At 37.8% G+C, this 20,044-nt stretch overlaps 3 protein-coding genes across 4 annotated transcripts; 1 reads left to right on the forward strand and 2 right to left on the reverse strand.

Annotated features, from left to right (window-relative positions):
* LOC109713825 (cancer-related nucleoside-triphosphatase homolog) lies at nt 6,171–9,518 on the reverse strand. Its single transcript, XM_020238056.1, has 6 exons — nt 9,371–9,518; nt 9,164–9,251; nt 8,996–9,086; nt 7,418–7,502; nt 6,769–6,925; nt 6,171–6,552 (listed from the first exon to the last, which is right to left on the reverse strand). Exons 1-6 carry the CDS (start codon nt 9,413–9,415, stop codon nt 6,437–6,439), a joined length of 582 nt encoding a protein of 193 aa, XP_020093645.1. The 5' UTR covers nt 9,416–9,518; the 3' UTR covers nt 6,171–6,436.
* On the reverse strand, nt 10,699–12,328 carry LOC109713826 (HMG1/2-like protein). The gene is made up of 8 exons (XM_020238057.1): nt 12,269–12,328; nt 12,129–12,183; nt 11,906–12,025; nt 11,728–11,785; nt 11,570–11,614; nt 11,372–11,449; nt 11,135–11,236; nt 10,699–11,042 (listed from the first exon to the last, which is right to left on the reverse strand). Exons 2-8 carry the CDS (start codon nt 12,173–12,175, stop codon nt 11,022–11,024), a joined length of 471 nt encoding a protein of 156 aa, XP_020093646.1. The 5' UTR covers nt 12,176–12,183; nt 12,269–12,328; the 3' UTR covers nt 10,699–11,021.
* On the forward strand, nt 16,023–20,014 carry LOC109714339 (bromodomain-containing protein DDB_G0270170-like). 2 transcript variants are annotated; one of them, XR_002217316.1, is made up of 11 exons: nt 16,023–16,471; nt 16,810–16,852; nt 17,131–17,209; nt 17,313–17,358; nt 17,467–17,565; nt 18,145–18,213; nt 18,320–18,683; nt 18,810–18,973; nt 19,156–19,404; nt 19,515–19,748; nt 19,917–20,014. XR_002217316.1 is itself a non-coding variant. In XM_020238922.1 (10 exons), the coding sequence occupies exons 1-10, from the start codon at nt 16,079–16,081 to the stop codon at nt 19,515–19,517; spliced, it is 1,509 nt and encodes a 502-aa protein (XP_020094511.1). In that variant the 5' UTR covers nt 16,023–16,078; the 3' UTR covers nt 19,518–20,014. The 2 variants fall into 2 exon arrangements, 1 of the variants encoding a protein (XP_020094511.1); XM_020238922.1 differs by having other exon boundaries at nt 19,515–20,014.

Consider the following 20,044-nt stretch of genomic DNA (forward strand, 5'->3'; position numbering starts at 1 on the left):
CAATATTTATTTTTTAAAATTTAACATTCTACCATAACAGAATAATGTTCTAAATTCAAATTTTGCAAAAACTTCTGATATTATATAATTTTCTTCTATTTAATATAATTTCATATTTTAGATTTATCAAAGAGTTTCGAGTTTAGAGCAGAGAAAAAGAAGTACTGAATATAAATATTAAAAATATTATTATTTGAAATTTTAAGTTTATTTTAAAATAATATTTGTTTTTGCATATTTTTTTTGTAAAAAAATGTTATACTTGTATCATCTTTTTGCTCCTCTCTCTCTTTGGTTTGGGGGACAGCTCATGAAGGCGGGGAGAATGGTTGTTATAAACTTTTTTTTTTCTTTTTCTTTTTTTTTTGGGCGCTCCATTTGGCGCCATTTTTATAAACGGCCAGAGGCGTTTAATGATCTTTTATATTATAGCGTGACAGTTTTTTAATTTTTTTTAACTAATATATTGTATTATTATTATTATTATTATTTTATTTTCTGTTTTTTAATGAAGTGGTCAGAGTCATGTGGAATGTGAGTTGTTACCTGTTAGGCTTTTCCCCTGGAGGAGGGTTTTGTAGGTTTTTTTTTTGGTTTGATTACTTCCCTGCATGAAAAGGACTTCCCATGATTCCATAGGCTTTTTTTTTTTTCCTTTTTTAATCTAGAGATGTTATGTTATGTTTGTTTGGGTCAGTATCTGCTTCTGTTCTCGGCTGCAGTCATTTACAGATCATTTTAGACAGTAAAAAATAAAAAAATGAAAAAATTAGGCCTCGTATAACATAATTTATGTTTTTTATTTTTAGCAAAAGAACTTTTATCTTTGAAAGCAGTAAAAAGAATTGAATGAAAAAATTAAAAGCAATGCACCATTTCGTCCTACACAATTATACATTGGATTTCTATTTTTTCAAAAAAAAAAAGAGGAAAGAGATAAAGATGTCAAGTGAGACTTCAACTCGAAAGTTTTAACTTTGCTGCTACTGAGAGAAGCTATTTAATATATCTTCAAATTTTTTGGTAATACGGTATTAAATGCAATCAATTTTGGTTATCTATGGTAAAAACAAAGTTAAATGGTGTTATCACTTTGTTAATTACACCTAACACAGTACCAATTATCCTCTCCTCTTTTTTGGTAACATGGTATTAAAGGTAGTCAAATTTTGTTATCTATGGTTAAAACAAAGGTTAAATGGTGTTATGATCATTTTGTTACATGCATGCACCTAACACCGTACCAATCATCCTCTCCTCTATTAATGCACTATATATATATATATATATATATATATATATATATATAGAGAGAGAGAGAGAGAGAGAGAGAGAGAGAGAGAGAGGCTGGGGCTACTATATTCATATGAGTATAGAACCCTTTGTACTCATAAGTTTTCGACCGTTCAGATAAAAAAAATGTACGGTTAGGATAAGAATGGTTACGGTTAGGTTGATAGTGGGCCCCCCTAGGGTTGAGTGAGTGGTTGGTTGAATAGTATAATNTATATATATATATATATATATATATATATATATATATTCCTTGTCATATTAGGGGAAAAAAAAAAAGAAAAGGAGAGAGAATATTCTAGCAAAAGATGCATGAATGAGGAGAGAGAGAATTTTCTCTTCTCTTTTATGTGGTTTGCATGAATAGGAGGTAGTTGTTGTCAATATATATATAGAAGACCACTTAAATCTTTCTCAAATAGCCGGCTAATTAATTAGCATCTTATGACAAAAAAATGTTCTACTAATGATGTTGCATATATCCCTTATTAAAACTATTCGATTACTAAGCAAATAAAATAAATAAAAATAAACTAACCAATTATGGCAATAATAATAAAAAAAAAGTTTTACAAGTGACATGTCAAATTACATAGAATTAGAATTTATAAAAATAAAAAAATACAACAGCATATATCAAACAAGGCATATGCAATTCTAGTATCTTAATTAACTCACAGCAATATATATATACTCGACACGATATCATTTTCTATATATCATGCTTTCGCATTGCATGTAACGTAGTTTATCTGCAATCTCAAATGATACTGTATTTATTATTGTTTTCTATATATCGTGCTTTCTCACTGTATGTAATATATGCAGCCTATCTATAATTTCAAATAACGTTGAATTTGTCGCTGGCCCTTCTTAAATTAATTTACGGAGAATTGCGTTTACATGGGAAGAATCTTGCTGACGTTTTCAAAACATCGCCACATGCATGCATTAATTTATGTAACACCTTGAGATGAGATTGTTTTGTGGTGGTTAGAGAATATGAAGCTTAATAACAATTAACAAAAGATTAAAGATTAATTAGGTGGATGACAAATTAGTAATGTTTTATTTTTTAATTTTTTATTTATTTATTTTTTGTAGATTGATCTCCAACTTCCTCAGAGAATCTCAATTTCGTCCTTCATCTGCATGTCTCAAGTACAGATCACACGAACTATGGGAGATATAAAATAATAATAAGAATAAAAAAGATATGTAGAGACTCCCTTAACTATATGGCATTTTGAAAGAGACCCTAGCTAGAATTTGATTTTTTTTTTTTTTTTTAATTAGGACCTCACTCAAATTTTCGTTTCTTTAGTTATGGTATCATTAGAATTATAAATGAAAATTTTTATCGATTTGAATGATTTTTCCTACTAAATTTAACAGAGTTACTAAGAAGTTAAGAAATTGGATTGAAATTAAAGAGAATAAAAGTTTGAGGAATTGATTTCAAAATGGGCTGTAGATTAGAGTCACTTTATAATAAGATATTATTTATTAATTTGGACCACTTAATTTAAATGTAAATAAATAAGAAAACATTCCATATTTCACTGCCAAAAAATGCACATGGCAAAGATCTCACTTTATCTTTTGATGCAACATGCTTTGGATTAATCGATACTTAAAAAAAGGAGAGAAAAAAAAAGTAACCTAAAGCATTTTTAAGTAGCCTCCTAAAGAATAATATACGCATTGCTAATTTTCGCTTCTATTTTTCTTTTTTTTTCCCCTCCATCCAAATGAATGTCAAGATGATTAATGGAATTACGATTGTATTTAGTGGTGAGTATATAGAGATGAAATTTTAACTCAAATAAGGAACTATCCATCCAGTACAATAATATCAAAAACATGTGAATCCAGTGTTATCTTAATACAATCGACCGTCGGTGGCGCAGGTGGCGCAGATGATAAAGAGGTTGGTGGTTGGTATTCGAAATTTCGAGTTCGAATCCTAATTAATTCATATTTCAGCTAATTTTTATTTAATAAAATAAATAAAACGGATAACATATTACCTGTCTATCTAAAAAAAACAAGTTATCTTAATACACACACAATCCAATCTATGCCCTTTTAAACTTTTTGTTGTAAAAAATAAATTTTTTTTAAAAAAGTAGCATCTTAAATGAATAAATCACATGGTGGGACCCATCCCCGACATCAATGCAATTGGGTGTCCTACACGTCATGGATTACCAGAAGGAGAAGGGCGTCAACGAACTTTGACTTCTCACTAGACCATCTCTCTCTCTCTAGGTTCGTTTTAGATTGCAGATGTAATACGTTACGTGCAATAAAAAAATATAAATAAAAAAATATATATCTGCTCTCTGAGAGGAAAAATTCTAGAATGCAACGGATATATTGGTGACGTGGCGTAACAAACCAATTAAAAGTCTCCTTTTAAAGATATATGTTCCATCATGATTATAAAAAAGTATTCTTATTGTACTTTTGTTTGAAAAGAAGAAATGTAATTGACTTGTTATTGATGATGTGGTGTAAGTGTGATAGTGTAGAATTCCTCCTCTGAGAGACTGTTCGGTTCGAAATAATTATAAATATAATATAGTTGAAAATGCATATAGCTAAAAATACAGTAATATGCATTTTATTTGGTTGATCCATTAGAAACACTATAGTTATAAATATTTCGTTTGGCGCCGGCTACATGTAGCTGAAAAGTACATTTACAAATTTTTATCATTTTATAGTTAAAATCCTGAGACTACCCCTTATATAGAAAAGAAAAAAAAAGAAGAAAATCTATTAAACAGATTATTAGGAAGGTAAATTTATCTTTATTTAAAATTACCCTTCTTCAGCTGCAACGCTCGAATTCAAATGCATCAAAAGAAACGCCAAATTTAAATCTATATGCAGTTACAACTGTAGTACTGTTATAACTACGCGCAATCAAATCGTCTTAGTGTCATTGAGGCCATTTGATGATGGCCACTTTGACTAGCTAGCTAGGTGGGCAAACACACATCACTCCATAATAAATAAAGAAAAAAGAAGAAAGAGTTTATGTGGGTTGTAAAGGAAATTAAGGGTGGGCATAAACAGTACAAGAGACTTTTTAAAATAGATAATGGCAACGTTATGAAAGGTAGCAGCTAGCTTTGCTTTTCTCCCATCTTTCCGCGGCTTTTTGAGGTCCTACAGCAAAACACAAATCATGTGAAAGCCGCTCCTTTTTAGCTTCCCGGATAAGCTCTGCACAAACACTTGCGTGGTCCAAATTAATAAAGCGCTTGCTAATTCTCTTTACCATCCAGCTACGTGCAGTGTATGTGTTCGAATGTAACGATTCATAAACGCGAAGAATATATATATACTAGTAGTGGTAGTAGTAATCAAATCCCACTCGCTATCATCATGACGAGCATGCATGTACGTAGTTTCTTTCTTCGGATGTTAGGGTATGTTTGGTTCACCTATTTTAGACTATGGAATAGGAATGAAATTTATTGATTCCGATAGTTGCCGTTTGTTTTATAGGAATCGAATTCGGATTCCTATTCCACTCCGGAATGGGAATGGCCAAATCCATTTATGATCCAATCCGGCTTTGAATCTCAGATTGGCTCATTTTAAAGTAAACTATTTAAAATTCTCTCTTTCATCAACATCTATCTCCTCTCCCTTCATCACTTTCCTCTCTCTTAATCAAAATCCTCTAAATTTCATTCCGATTTCCATTTCAATAATGAACCAAATATTTTTGGATTATTCGTCGTTTCATTTTCCATTCTAAAGCAATCCAATTTCATTTTTCATTCCTATTCCAATCATGAACCAAGCATGCCCTTAATGTTAATTATTATTATTATACTTGGTTTGGAGAATAGTAGTATTCGTGGGTCGGTTGATGTTCGCAACACAGCTTTTTTATATGTTCATTACGCCTTTTGTTGCAATACTATAGAATGAAATTGCGTTAATTTGACTAGCCAAAATGGATGGGGTAAAATAATTTTCGATGGTATATATTTATTTTTGTTGTTTGATTCATCGTGAGGGTTGAAACTCCACTTTTTAAAAAGCCGTAATTGATTGATTTCATTCTAAGTGGTGCTGAAGCCGCTTACCGAAGAGAATGAAATAGAAAAAATAATGGAAAATTAAATTAATGTAATTTTAATTATCTTTTTTACATGCTAGTGTGAAAATTATGAGTGAAATAAATAAAAAAAAAGGTGTGCAAATTTTTTTGTAATATAAAAAAAGAGAGGTAATTATGGTTCTAAAGTTATTAACTTTTTATCAAATAAACAACGAAAAATCAATAGAACTGCAGTTCAATCGAAAAGTCATTTTCAATGTGAAAATTACTTGCAAGCAAACAAACAAACAAGCCCTAACTGAGAGATGGATGGATCACTGCTAAAGAGTCTACATCAAAATCACATTTTTCGAATTCGACACGCAGCAATGGAATGGACGGCCCACCGATCGAATTTCTTAATACTGGGTGCAGGATATTTTTGATCATAAGATGGATAGTGTTAAAAACAGGTAAAATTTTAATTTTTTAAAAACATCAAATACTGCAAATTACATTGCCCGTAGTTATTTCAAACACAGAGATCTCCGTGCTTACAAGTGCACCTCAACTTAAATTGAGAATTCTAGTTATATGATTTCAAAACCCACAACATGGGCGTAAATGTTGTTCGATCTTTTTAGGTAGCCGAACAATAAAACGAATTGGAAAGGATACATATCAGAAGATTCGGCTTGGGCTCGATCGACACCTCTTCTTTAATTGGATCCGAGTCCAATCCAAAAGGTCGTCCTACACGACCACAAATTAACAACGTTGTTGTAGGAGTTTTTCTCTGTTGACAAAACAGAAGGAGAAAGGAACAAAAAAAACTGGAATTAAAAATATACAGCTTTTCGAATAATAAACAGCATGGAATTGACGACAAACAAACTCCCAGATTCACTACGAATTTCTTGGTTTGACTGAAAACAAAACCGCAGAATAGTAGAAAGTCTCGGTCAGCGACAGAAGGAAATGCAAGGGAATATTAATCTAGCGAAGGGTGGTGAGATAAGACTTAACGAAATTTTAACAATTTGTATACACAAGCATGAAGCGGGGAGTTGGGGGAGGGAATCAATGCTTGTGCAGCATGTCGACCAACTGGTTGTAAATACTTTCTCGAATCGTATCTCTATTTCCTGCATTTACTGTGAACACAGTTGCACCAGGATGGTTCCTCAACCTCGCTACTGCAAAAACATGAAATGAAGTTTATCTCGCGATTCGACGACACGTTAGCAAACAGCAAAAACTGCATCTCAATTTCAAGCAACATATATATACAAATCAGAATAATCAGCACTTGTTTTTTTTTTCTGTAGTTAGGCCATTTCATAATTCAACAAATTTATTTCTCCGCATAATCATTTTCATCGAGCTGTATATTGAGTAAGAGAGAGGAGTACCCCCGGGGATGTCGCGGCCGAACCTTGGTATAGGTATGGATGCCAAAACTGGGGTGCCAGACTCAAGAACTTTGAGGACAGCTGGGAAGAAGGATGAACTGAACAACTCCATCTTACCGACTTCATCTATAATGAAGAGATCAGTTCCCTCTTTGACCTGACATCGCAAGATTTTTAGTAAGTAATGCAACCAACATAACAACTTCAAGCATGAATTTCCTGCCGTGCCGAAGTAGGGATGCAAATGGATCCAGGCTGGTGGAGATCCCACCACTGATCCCCTCCCTCTTCCACCCCGTTTGCATCCCTATGCTAAAGGATGCTTCCTTGAATGTGGCGTGCTGCTCTACACCACAATACATAATGGGGAGTGGCGATTGTTTTACACTTATCAGAATCTTATGCAGTGTGAGTTGAGATCCTATTATCACCCTGTATTGAGAGCACAAGCTTCTACCAAGCCATGCCTGCTGGCTTCAAAACGTGTTTGAAGCTCGTTTGGATCATAGGGACCTATTTTTTTTTGCAGACAATCCCGCCTTTCACCAGTAATAACATGCCTATAGCTCATCAATGAATAAGTATGGCAGGTTTAGACAGTTCTTGGATTAATTAAAAATGGTACCGATAGTTACAAAACACTGCTTACCTGCAACTCGGGCAATGCCAATGATTCCAATGATGCCACATCTACTTTGTATTTTCCAACCGTAGGCCATCTAAGTGACTCTGCGCTGCAATATCAAGGACAAAATTATGTGGATCCAAAAGGAGAAAGGATCAGCTGTACTATGTGCACAGACAAGAAATCAAAGAAATCAAAGACGAAAATGTTACAAAATCTCTACGCAAATAAAACATAGGTGAGTAATCAAGGGAGTAGCCGGATCATATATCGAACATTCGGTAACTAAGAGACTCGTGTTCTATGTTATAACAATCAAGATAAATTACCAACCGTCCCTAGAGCAAGTGGCAAAGGGCTTGTGGTTGGTACCCGAGGTCCCAAGTTCGAATCCTAGTTGATTCACATTTCCAACTAAATTTATTTCTAAGTGAAATAAATGAAGCGGATAGCATGCTACCTACCTCTCAACAATCAAGATAAATTCATGCCATACAAATCTGTAACTTTTCTTCACAATACTTGAGAAGTTGAGACTGTATGCCATAATCGGTAGTACCACACCAGAGATTTAGTTCACAGCACGTTCCAGCTTGAGATATTTTTAAATTGCTCTACATAAGAGCTAACAATAAAAAGGGGCGACACTTGAGTGAGAACTTCACTTTTTCGAGCATATGTGAAACCAAAAGGGCAGGTCTAGTTAGAACCATAGAACCTTATGAAAGCTCCCTTGCGGAGTGCCAGCTAATGTTGCTGTACTATTTTTGAAGATGTACTAGTGAAGATCCCTCAACGCTCTCCAAACTTCACCTTCACTAAGGGCATATTTGGTTCATGATTGGAATGAAAATGGAGAATAAGATTGGATTGCATTGGAATAGAAGATGGAATGACGAATCATCCACAATTGTTTGGTTCATTATTGGATTGAAAATTGAAATGGACAACCAGGACACCTAGAATTTTGAAATAGGGTTTTGGTGAAGGGAGAGGAGAGTGATGAAGGGAGAGGAGGGGGATGTATTTGCGAAAGAGATTTTGAGTGGTTTACTCCAGAATAGGCCAATTCAGGATTCAAAGCTGGATTGGACCATAAATAAATTGACTCATATTTCCATTCTAGAGTAGAATGGGAATCCGAATCCGATTCCCGTAAAACATACAACAACTATCAGAAGCAGTGAATCTCATTATAATTCCAGTCTAAAATAGGTGAGCCAAATAAGCCAATGTAGGCAGTGATTCGTAATTAGTACGAGAGTTTATGGTAAACAGGGATAAATTTTATGGTAAACAGGGATAAATTAAAGGCCCACCAAGAAATTACTCCCTTGCTCCGACGACAACCAATAGGAAATCAGGATGTAATTTCTCCATACAATTAGCACAACAATCACATAGAAAGCTCTAAACAATGAGCTGGTGTTTCACCTCTTACTAAGTCAGAAGTTAAATAATCACTGCAATATGATCAGATAAAAGGAAGATCGCAAGTAAGCATATAAATGCATGTTACAACTACTCTACACTAAACAAAGTTGATCAGTTCAGAGGAACAAACCAAATTAGAAACTTCAGGAAAAAAAAAAAAAAATCAACCTCGAGATTTTGGAGGAAGCGAGGGGGCCGCGTCGACCGTCGAGGGTGACGACCTCGAACCCAACCCTTTCGGAGCCCTCTCGAACCTCCCCTACAACGCCAATAGAGACACGATTAGGCGAAGCGAAGGTATGGTGGAAGGCGAAATTAGGGCAGAGGGAGTAGTACGCGTGTAGAAGCCGCGGATGGTGAGGTGAGGGTGCGAGGCTCGTAGGGTTTCGAAAACCCTCATCACCAGCGTCGTCTTCCCCACGCCCTGCGCCACAAATCCCAATCCCAAAACCACCGACCATTGATCAGAAACTCTCTCGAGCACTAGGGTTTCGAAGTAGAGAGAGAGAGAGAGAGAGAGAGAGAGGGGGGCGGGTGTTTTACGGGAGGGCCCGTGACGAGGAGGCATTTGCTCGGAGCAGTGGCCATCGCGCGTGCGCGACGTCGCAGCGTCGGTCGCTCCCCGTGCCCGACGCGGGAGAAGGGTTTAATGGGGGGGAATGGGGGGAGATGAACCCGAGTTGCATGACCCGACCCAGTCGTGTCCGACCAGGTTCGACCTGATTTGTCGCGGTAACACGAACCCAAGGTCGACCGAACCCGAGCCTGGCTCGCTTAGAAATTATGGAAAATCCGAGAAAGCTTATGCACGACAGCGAAAGTGTGCCCAACAAGAAGATAAAAAGGAAATTATTTTTTAGATATGTAGCTTAACAATTCTTAAATGGGACAAATAACAAGCTGAAATTATTAATATTGTAAATAATAAACTATAAATTACGTAATCACAAGGTTTTATTAACCGTTCTCATTCCAATGCCGTAGTCCTTGTGTACGGAGAAACCTCTAGTAACCTCTTCTGGGACTCCCATTATAGCAAATGAAATGCGACTGTTACCGTACGAACCACACTTCCCGTACATCAGTATTCATGAGACTTTGGTTGGTTGGTTAAACTAGAAGCCCTCGAATAATATTTATTCCATCTTTTCCTACCTTTAATAAAACCCGGCAGGCAAATACTCCAAATAAAATAAAATAAAATAAAATAAAATAAAATCCATTAATGTAGACAACAGTAAAATTTAGTTTAAGCTTGGCTTGCAGAATGCTAAAATAATGCATGATAAGAGCAGTGCAAGACCGAATGATTTTCATTAGAGTCCACCAAATGCTTATTCTTGATGCAGTATTGTTCAACAAAATACATAAAGCAGATTTAACTTTAATTCGAAAGTGATTTTCAAGGCATGGAGCCTGGAATTTACGGAACAAGCATAACATATTGCATTTGCAAAAAATGTGACTCCATGTACTCCTCAAGCATTGTGGCAGAGAGACCTAAACCAGTCTAGTTTTTGCCTAAATGCTTCAACAAAGAAAGAAAAGAAAAAAATGTTGAGCTTCACTTCACTGAAATCTCCAAAACTTAGGGGCTATATGGCCCACCAACAAAATAGACCAGCTTATACATTTGGTCATATGATATGCACCAATGTGAAGAAACTAGCAAGTATAAAAGTGTTGAATACCTATCAGCCTTATCAGTTATAGAAGTCGGAAACTAAGGCAAAAGTGTTGAATACCTATCAGCCCTACCAGTTATAGAAGTCGGAAACTAAGACAAGCAAATTACAGATGCTTGATTCGCATAACTTGCACTTTCAGTTATCAACTAACACATGCAGAAAACATACAAAATCTACGTTTGCTGAAAACAAAATTTTACGTACAGAGGAAACAACCACATGGAGAACAGCAGAAGGCGAACAAAACCAGAGGCTTCTGGTTAGTGATTAGTAGCAGTGAACAGAAACACAAGAACCTTCAACATGGGGGGTTAGGGGACAAATTTGAAAAAGTAGAAAAACAATAAGAAACAGAGCAACTAAAAGCAATGCATCTTTTCTACTGAGCTAAACATAGATTCTAGGTACACCTACTAGTCATATCTTAAAAATCTACCCATAACAACAGAGTGAAAGAGAAGCAACTCAAGCCCCATCTACTACCCCCACATTCCCATACTACCTATTTACTCCTCATCATCTTCTTCCTGCAATAAACAATATCGTAAGTCGTATTTTAACAGTACCGGTTAAAATAGATTGGTGCTTTTGCGAAGTAAGGAGGGAGAATAGTATTTACCTCTCCACTCTCTTCTTGTTCTTCGTCCTCGACCTCAGACTTGGACTTGTCGGATGCTTCCTCTTCCTCACCGCTAGCATTCCCTTCATCATCGCCCTCGGCCTAATCCCAACATGCAGAAGATAGTAGATCAATCCAAATAAGAATTTTGTAATTATCAGATCAAACTCAATGGAATCGCACAACATCTACAAACTGCGAAAAAGCTCTCTTTTTTCTCAGGGAATAAGCTAATACCTTCTTATTGTATGCAGCCATGCTCTTTTCATAATCAGCCTTGCGCTTTGCCGCTTTTGCCACAAAAGGGGCCTTCTCCTGCATTTTGAGGAAAAGAACATGGAGAAATTTTTTTGAAAAAAAAATCATATGGAGTAATCACAAATAATATCGAATCATGTAGTATTAATTTGCAATTTGCCTGAAATAATTACTAACCGACTCTGACATAGCTTTCCATTTAGCTCCACCAGCTTTGCTAACCTAATTTACAGCAAAAAATTAAAATAAAAAATCTAAAAATTTACAGAAAATTGGGGAAAAAAAAAATTAGAAAACGACAATGTAGTTGGAGCCCAAGAGGAGAAATTGCTTACAACGGAGACAAGTTTGTTGTTAGGGTTCTTCTCCTGGTACTGCTTCCTAAACTCCTCCCTTCAGATAAAAACCGCAAAAGATTAGCAAATATTAAAAGATTAATGTTTATGTTTATGTTTATGTTTATAACGAAACCCTAAAAGAGCGATCGAAAGGGAGATTTTAAGGGCTGATTACATGAAAACGAAGAAGGCGCTCGGAGGCCTCTTCGGCTTGTTGGGATCCTTCCCGAGTTTCTTCTCCCTCTTCGCCTGCTTCTTCCCCGCCGCACCCGCGCCCTTCCTCTTCACCGAGAGCCTTCGAAGACGGACAAAAAATGCGAATCACGCGACGAATCCCTAGATAGACAAACCCCTAGAGATTTAATAATGATCGAGAGAGGGGGAAAAAGGGTGCTCACCTGGTGTCGTCCTTGGAGGTCTCGGCCTTCGATTTGGCCCCTTTCATGGCGGAAACTGCGAGAGAACGCGTAGATCGGTGAGATTGCGGGCGAGATCGGTGAGAAACCGATCGAAAAGGGGCGAGGGAGAGAAATCTTACCGTGCAAGTAGGGTTAGGGTTAGGGTTAGGGATTCGGAATGGGAGAAAAAAGAGGGGGAGAGAGAGAGAGAGAGAGAGAGAGAGAGAGGAGCGAGAGGAGGGAGAGAAGTGCAAGGAGAGGGGAAACGAGAATTTGGGCGGGACTCGAAAAGCGCGAGAGCGCAAACATTGGGTGCCACGTTGGGGATCCGCGTGCTCGGCTCCCATTGGCTAGCNCCTCGATCTTTAACCTTTATTCAACCTCAGTGTGGGGGCCTTTGGGCCTTTTCTTAAGGCCTAAACTTAACTTTTCCTTTTTTTTTTTTTTTTACTCCTTAACTGATTTTTAAATTAAAAACAATTTTCTGTTAAAACAAAAATGTAACTCGTTGTTATATATATTTGATAGAAAGTAAAGGCCTTTTTGCATAAAAAATCCACTTATTTTGGGCTTTTGCAAAACCGGGTCATCTTTTTCGTTTTTGCAGATTCGGTCCGCTTTTTCAGCAGACTGACCAAAATACCCTTATTACTTTTTCGCTTTCCTCTTTCTCTCTCCTGAAAAAAAAAGGCGAACCATCGCCTTCTTCTTCACCATCGCCTCCCTCCTCACCATCGCCTCCCTCCTCACCATCCTTCTTCACCGTCGCCCCCCTCCTCACCCTCCTCTCCACCGCCCGCGACCCCCTCCTCCTCTTCTCCACCGCCGCAGACCCCCAGCCCGATCCCGTCGCCGCGGCGGCAGCGGCCGCGGCGAACGGGGTCGGGCTGGATGCGAAGAAGAAGACAACGGCGAAGAAGAAGAAGGGGAGGCCAAGCGGCAGGGTGCAGGAGGGGGAGGCGGAAGCGCAACCTACGCCGGCACCAGCGCCGCGCGTGTTCTTCTCCGTCGGCGCTGCCCCTCCTCCCGCCGCCGCGCAGAAGCCGCCGACCAGCGCCTCTACTTCTCCCAGGACGACGTCGAGACGCCGCGTCCGCCGCGGACCCCCAGCCCGATCCCATCGTCGCAGCGGCAGCGATCACGGCGAACGGGGTCGGACTGTTTTTTATTTTAAACTGCACATCTTTAACAGATATTTATACTGCTTCTCCTCTTGTTGCACTGTTTCTCCTCTTGTTGCACTGTTTCTCCTCTTTAAAGAGGAGAAACAGTGCAATAAGAAGAGAAACATTGCAACAAGAGGAGAAGCAGTATAAATATCTCTTAAATGGATGCAGTTTAAGATAAATGGGTGCAGTTTTTTTTCTTGTTGCACCATTTTTTCTCTTGTTACACTGTTTTTTATTTTAAATTACACATCTTTAACAGATATTTATACTGTTTCTCCTCTCGTTGCACTGTTTCTCCTCTTTAAGAGGAGAAACAGTGCAACAAGAGGAAAACAGTGCAACAAGAGGAGAAGCAGTATAAATATCTCTTAAATGAGTGCAGTTTAAGATAAATGGGTGCAGTTTTTTTTCTTGTTGCACCATTTCTCCTCTTATTACACTATTTTTTATTTTAAACTACACATCTTTAACAGATATTTATACTGCTTCTCCTCTTGTTGCACTGTTTCTCCTCTTGTTGCACTGTTTCTCCTCTTTAAAGAGGAGAAACAGTGCAACAAGAGGAGAAACAGTGCAACAAGAGGAAAAGCAGTAAAAATATCTCTTAAATGGGTGCAGTTTAAGATAAAAAAATAGTGTAACAAGAGGAGAAATGATGCAACAAGAGGAGAAACAGTGCAACTTTCATTTAAAGAATGTAATTTTTATCTTAGTAGGTGCAGTTTATATCTGAAAGAGTGCAATAAGAAGAGAAACAATGTAAATATCTTTCAAAGAGTGTAATTTTTATTTAAAAAGTGTAATTTTATTTTAAAGCTGCAGTTTACATCTTAAATAGTGCAACTTGTAATTTTTTTGTAGTTAACGATATAATTTCATCTTCATCCTTTTTTTTATATAATTTTTTATCTTTATTTTTTTTCTGTTTTTTTTTGTCACCCTCTCTGTCAATAGCAACGGTGTCGGTGACGACGCTGCTAAAGACCCCCCACTCCGAGGCTGCAGCGCCGCAGTGATCTCCACGGTGTCGGCGTCGGTGTCGGCGAAGATGCATCGTCGTCGGAGGCAGCAGAGAAGGAGGGAGAAGGAGAGACGGGAAGGGCAGGGAAGAGCGAGAGAGGCGCCGTCGTCGGAAACTGTGGAGGAGAGTAAGAGAAGAAAAGAAAAGAAAATTGCAAAAAAAAAAAAGTCACAGCCCGGCCTTAGGGGGATCGAAAGCGAGGAAGGTGGGGGTGCCGGCGGCGACGCCGCTCTGTCTTCGCCGCTCTCTAGGAAGAGAGAAAAAAAAGAACGAGAGAAAAAAGAGAAAAGAAAAAGGTATAAGAGCACCTCCGCTCCATCTTCGCCGCTCTCTGGGAAGAAAAAGAAAAAAGAACGAGAGAAAAAAAGAGGAGAGAGAAAGAGGAAAGAGAAAAAGGTATAAGGGTATTTTGGTCAGTTTGCTGAAAAAGCGGACCGAATCTGCAAAAGCCAAAAAGATGGCCCGATTTTGCAAAAGCCCAAAATAAGTGAATTTTTTATGCAAATTGGCCGAAAGTAAATGACTATATATTTTTTTATCTTATTAAAAACTTTCATACTACCATATATGAAAATGCCCGATTTTCAAAACATAATTTTAAAATACAATTTTCTGATTTAAAAAATATTTTATGTGTTTGGTTATTAAGAATTCTTTTCCAAATTTTATGAAAATTTTTCTATTTTAAAATTTTTTGTTAAAAAAATAAAAACTACTAAAAAAAGGTTTTTTGTCGAATATTTTTGCTAAAAGATAATTTTTTATATTTATTGAAAAGACAAACACGTCTTACAAGGAATAAAAAAAAAATTGACAATCCAAACATCACACCTATTCAATAAATAAAGGTATTTCACTAATCATCTCATATAATTAATAAATTCATACTACTCTTAAATAAATTAAATTGTATGATATACATCTCAACTGCAATCTATAGATAGTACGTATTTCTCAAAAAGTTACGACAATTACTTTTTATTAGTTTTTTCAATTTATTTTTTCTAAATGCCTTTGCCATTATTTAGGGAAAAAAATTATGATATTAAAAATATTAAATTACATACAAAATTGTTTTTTACGTCAACCAAAAAGTGAAACTGAGTATTTCTAGCTGTAAACAATTTCTCTTTTCGCTTTGAATTAAACAAATATGCTCCACAAGCAAACTAAGTATCGGTGAGTGAGATCACTGGTTCAAGCTTCGTACATCTGGTGAATAACTTGATTTTGTTTCAAATTAACTCAGTGAGACCAAATTATGAAACAATCAGCGTACAATTTCATTGAAAATTATTCTTTTTTGTGTAGACGACTATACGAAGAAGAGACGACTAAAACAGTTCCCATCCAAAATGCCCGCATCCAAAATAGCTCTGTATTTGTTACTATACAGTTAAAAAATACTATTTCTATAATAAAAAAAGTTTTTTAAAAATTAAACATATTTTTATTTTTTAATATTTTAAAATTTTGATTATTACTGTCGCAAAAAATTATACGACTACACACTTTTTGTACCGTTTGCAATTAAAATTTTGTAATATAAAGAATAAAAAAATAAAAATATCTTTAAAATTGTATGCCTTCTATTATTATAAAAAATATTTCGATCATATTATCGGGGGCCCCACTCCCACGTCACCCGCTCCAAATAATATAACGCACACACACACAAAAAGAAAAAAAAAAAAAAAAAGAATTACGTAAATAGCGCCCCTGGTCTGAGCGAGAGGAGAGGAGTGGGCCCCACTTCCACTATGGCCAAAGTGGAGAGGGGGAGGAGGAAGAAGAAGAAAGGGCGCCTCTCTCTCCTCGATCTCGAGAAGCGTTCCCTCCGCTTCCACAATCCAAACCCTAACCCTAATTCCACCCTCAATCCCTGCGCTCGACCCCCGCTCCACTCCCCTGCTCGCCGATCCACCCGCCGGAACCCTAAACACGAACCCCCTAAACCCTCGCCGGACACCGAATTCGACGACGCCGCCGATGCAGAGGAGGAGGAGGAGGAGAAGCTCATTGGGAAGCGTCGCGAGAAGGAGCTCAAATTCGTTCTCCGCGCTGACTCCACCCCCTCCGCCTCCGTCTCCGGCAGCGGCGCAGCCGCATCCCGGCGGAAGCGGAAGATCCCCGGCTATGGAGATCGGGATAAGGTTGGAGACGATCTCCGCTAATTACCGAGAATTAATGCTTTTCTAATAATAACCTGTCCCTTTAATTTGCGGGGGACGCGGGGGTTTTTCCCTGTAGTTTAATAAATGCGGACGTTTCCCGTACGGTTTCCCCTCCCAGGGATGCGGGATCTCTATGCGCCCGTGTCGTACGATTGTCTCCTCTGCGTGAGTTGACCACGTAAACTCGAATCAATCATTTCGAGATCGGAGTTTCTCGTATGATCTCATCGGTGTTCGGTTTATTAGAAAAACTATTTTACTACGTTCATAATTTCTATTTTGTTTTATTCATATATTTTTTTTCCTTTCAATGTTAGGCCAAATCGCACAATTCCTTGAAAGCGACGGATCCTCGTCAAGGTTTGTGATCATGCATTAAATTTGAGAGAGAAAATTCTCTGTTCGTTTAGTGGATATTTTTATGTTTTTGTTTTTTTGAGAGATAAGTAGCACGCTACCCGTTTTATTTATTTTATTTAGAAATAAATTTTTAGCTGGAAATGTAAATCAATTAGGATTCGAACTTGGGTCTTGGGTACCAACCACCAAGTCATTTGCCACTTGCTCTAGGAACGGTCGGTGTGGATATTTTCATATTAATATTATTATTTGTTGATATATATTTGTGTTGTGAACAGGGGAATTAACAGTTTGCGGGCCGACGACACCTTTGCCGGAGAAAAATTTGTTGGTGTTCATCCTCGACAGACTCCAGAAGTGAGTGCTCTCCTGTCATTTTTTTTTAAAAAAAAATTGATATATAATCATTATTATTATGATCATGGTTCTTAATTACTGTTTCTATGGTGCAACTCACCAGGAAAGATACATTTGGTGTCTTCTCGGAGCCTGTGGATCCCGAGGAGGTGCGGCATTAGATCCCACGAATAGGCAATTCTGTTTTGTCTTCTTTCCTCAATATTCATAGGCGAAGTTCTCTTTTGCTGATGGACTGATGTTTGGTGCGCAAACAGCTGCCGGATTACCATGAAATTATTGGACATGCGATGGACTTTGGGACTATCCGCAAGAAGCTTTCGGATGGTGCATATGTAAACTTGGAGCAGTTCGAGGTTGTACGAGTTCTATGAATCTCTTATCGCGTATTCCTGCGCTTTATTGTATAAAAGAAAATGAGTTTTTCCATAGGTATCTGGCAACAGAATTTAGTTGTCTTGCGGAAGCATTGATTTTAGTGGTACTCATACTGCTTTAAATTGAGTATCAAGTTTTTCGCCTCCTATATGTTCTTTGATATTTCTTTTTAAACTTTTTTGCTAGGTGCAGCTTGGCAGGCCCCTTTTTTTGACTTCAAAATTATTAATACTATGATAGATGCTAGGAGTTTCAGGTGTCATACAAATTTTGTGTCGCTTTTCAGTTAGTTGTGTGATGTATGGTGAACATGCGACCGACAGTTTCCCGCGGACTTGTACCCTTGGTTAGAGGAAATAAAGTGACGACTTCATCGTCATCTCATCATGGCAGAGCCTGCTACTTTTTCTTGTTATGTAATTGTATAATTCTTTTTGGTGAGATTAGAAGAAGGGTCGTATGATGCGCAATCTATAATTGCTGCCAGAGTAGTGCTTGCTTGATTGACATCTCGGGTAGCATTTTGGATATTCACCATCACTTTTATGTATGTGCAGAGGGATGTCTTTCTGATTAGCTCAAATGCTATGCACTACAATGCACCAGACACCATCTACTATCAGCAGGTACTGGACTTGCTTTTTACAATTAGTTGCATCATTTTAATGAGCTTGCATGGTAACATCCCTCATATAGCAAGCTAGCTATCAATGTATGGTTGAACTGTTACAGGCACGATCTATACGGGATCTTGCAAAGAAGAACTTTGAGAACTTGAGGGAAAAAGGTGACAGTAATGAACCAACGCAAAAGACACTGGCGAGGAGGGGTAGGCCACCGAAAAAGATCAAGCAAACAGTGAGCAGACCCTCTGACTGCGCTTTTTCAGAGTTCAACAACAATGATGCAACACTTGCTAATTCTGGGGACAGCAGTCGGTTATCTAACTTTGATAACGATTTGTCAAGGAAAGAATTGGCGGTAGGCAACTCTATGAATACAAATAAGTCTATGAGAACTCCCTACAGTCTGTGCAGTACAGAGACATTTGGTTGGCTCGGCGAACAGAAACAGTCCAAAAATAAAGAATATCTAGGTATCTTTCTGTAAAATGATGCATGTATGTTTAGCCTCCAGCGCTTAATAATATGGTGGAAAACATCCCTTCCAGCTTTGGTGTCTCTAGTTCCTTGGCTTATGCTTAGAACTTCTATGTCTGCAGGGTCTGGATTGAAAGGGATTTCTATTAATTTTGGGAAGAAACCTACTGATGCGGATGAGAGTCGTCGCAACACGTGTAAGCAGTCTTATTTGTCAACATGTGTGAATGAACTTTCTACGCTGACAAGCTTTGGTGGGGAGAGGAAACAACTAGTGCCGGTAAGTGTATGTAATCATCTCACTCTTGGTTACTTAAAATCATCATAATTATTCCTACAATGGTTGCAGCTTTAGGGAGGCTTTAGGGAGGTTATATATATAGCGGTTTCTACGAAGCGGTTGAGTCCTCTTTAAGCTGCATTCCTTTATTCTAATGCCCCTTGTGATGGTTTACATCATGAATGCAGGTGCGGCTTCACATCAAATATTCGTACGCAAGGAGTTTGGTTCGATTTGCTGCCAACCTTGGTCCCATTGGCTTGGCTATTGCTGAGAAAAGAATCAAGCAACTATTACCTCCCTCGAGAATCTCCTCTAATTATTTTGCTTATCACTCTTCTCAACTTAAGTTGTCACCCTGCACCACGCAGGAAGCATCCTCACATGAAAATATCATACAAGAGCGACATCTTTACAGAACACTAGAGGATCCGAAGGTACCCAAATATGAAAATGGAGTTACAATTTCTAGGCTTAGTGTCGATAGTATCGGGACCAAGGAGCCAATTCACCTTAATGATTTCAATTCTTTATCACTTTAATACAGTGAGACCGATTTGGTGACCGGCACCCTTTATCCAGAAGAATCATATGCACTGCCAATTTATCACGAGAGCGACTGCGACAGTAGGGTATGTGGGCACATCAAGTTCTGGTAACTTCTTGCCTGATACTAGCTGCAATTCTAAGATGATGCAGGATTTTCCTGCACAAGTGAAGGCGGACTCGATTTCTGCTGACCTGAAAGTGGGGTTCCGGTCGCCAAGCTTGTCGGGTTCAGGTATTGTGGCTTCAACTTCCGAGACCTGATTTAGCTTTGCAGCTTTGAAATTATGTGATATTATTTTCCCATTTAGATGAGTATGTTAGGGGTGCAGTTGTGCTAAATTAACTAGAGGAAATGGTTAGGGTTTGTAATTTGCTTGACGCTAGTGTTCTGTTGTAACAGGGTAGAGGGCAGTTGTACAGATTATAATCTGTAGGTGAGGTTGTATATATTTTCCAATTCTTAATAAAGAAGCTTAAATCTCATTTGTAATGTATGAATCTAAGCACTTTGCGGATATGCACGAAATA

This window comes from Ananas comosus, linkage group 8 (assembly GCF_001540865.1).
Source record: "Ananas comosus cultivar F153 linkage group 8, ASM154086v1, whole genome shotgun sequence".
NCBI classification, from domain to species: domain Eukaryota; kingdom Viridiplantae; phylum Streptophyta; class Magnoliopsida; order Poales; family Bromeliaceae; genus Ananas; species Ananas comosus.

Coding starts and splice junctions, on each gene's coding strand:
- LOC109713825 (XM_020238056.1), bottom strand. CDS start 9,415: ATGGCCACTGCTCCGAGCAAATGCCTCCTCGTCACGGGCCCTCCC. Junction 9,252..9,370: donor TCCTCGTCACGGGCCCTCCC/GTAAAACACCCG, acceptor TTTGTGGCGCAG/GGCGTGGGGAAGACGACGCT. Junction 9,087..9,163: donor CATCCGCGGCTTCTACACGC/GTACTACTCCCT, acceptor TTGGCGTTGTAG/GGGAGGTTCGAGAGGGCTCC.
- LOC109713826 (XM_020238057.1), bottom strand. CDS start 12,175: ATGAAAGGGGCCAAATCGAAGGCCGAGACCTCCAAGGACGACACCAG. Junction 12,026..12,128: donor ACCTCCAAGGACGACACCAG/GTGAGCACCCTT, acceptor CCGTCTTCGAAG/GCTCTCGGTGAAGAGGAAGG. Junction 11,043..11,134: donor AACAAGAAGAGAGTGGAGAG/GTAAATACTATT, acceptor TGTTTATTGCAG/GAAGAAGATGATGAGGAGTA.
- LOC109714339 (XM_020238922.1), top strand. CDS start 16,079: ATGGCCAAAGTGGAGAGGGGGAGGAGGAAGAAGAAGAAAGGGCGCCTC. Junction 16,853..17,130: donor AGCGACGGATCCTCGTCAAG/GTTTGTGATCAT, acceptor TGTTGTGAACAG/GGGAATTAACAGTTTGCGGG. Junction 17,359..17,466: donor AGCCTGTGGATCCCGAGGAG/GTGCGGCATTAG, acceptor GTGCGCAAACAG/CTGCCGGATTACCATGAAAT.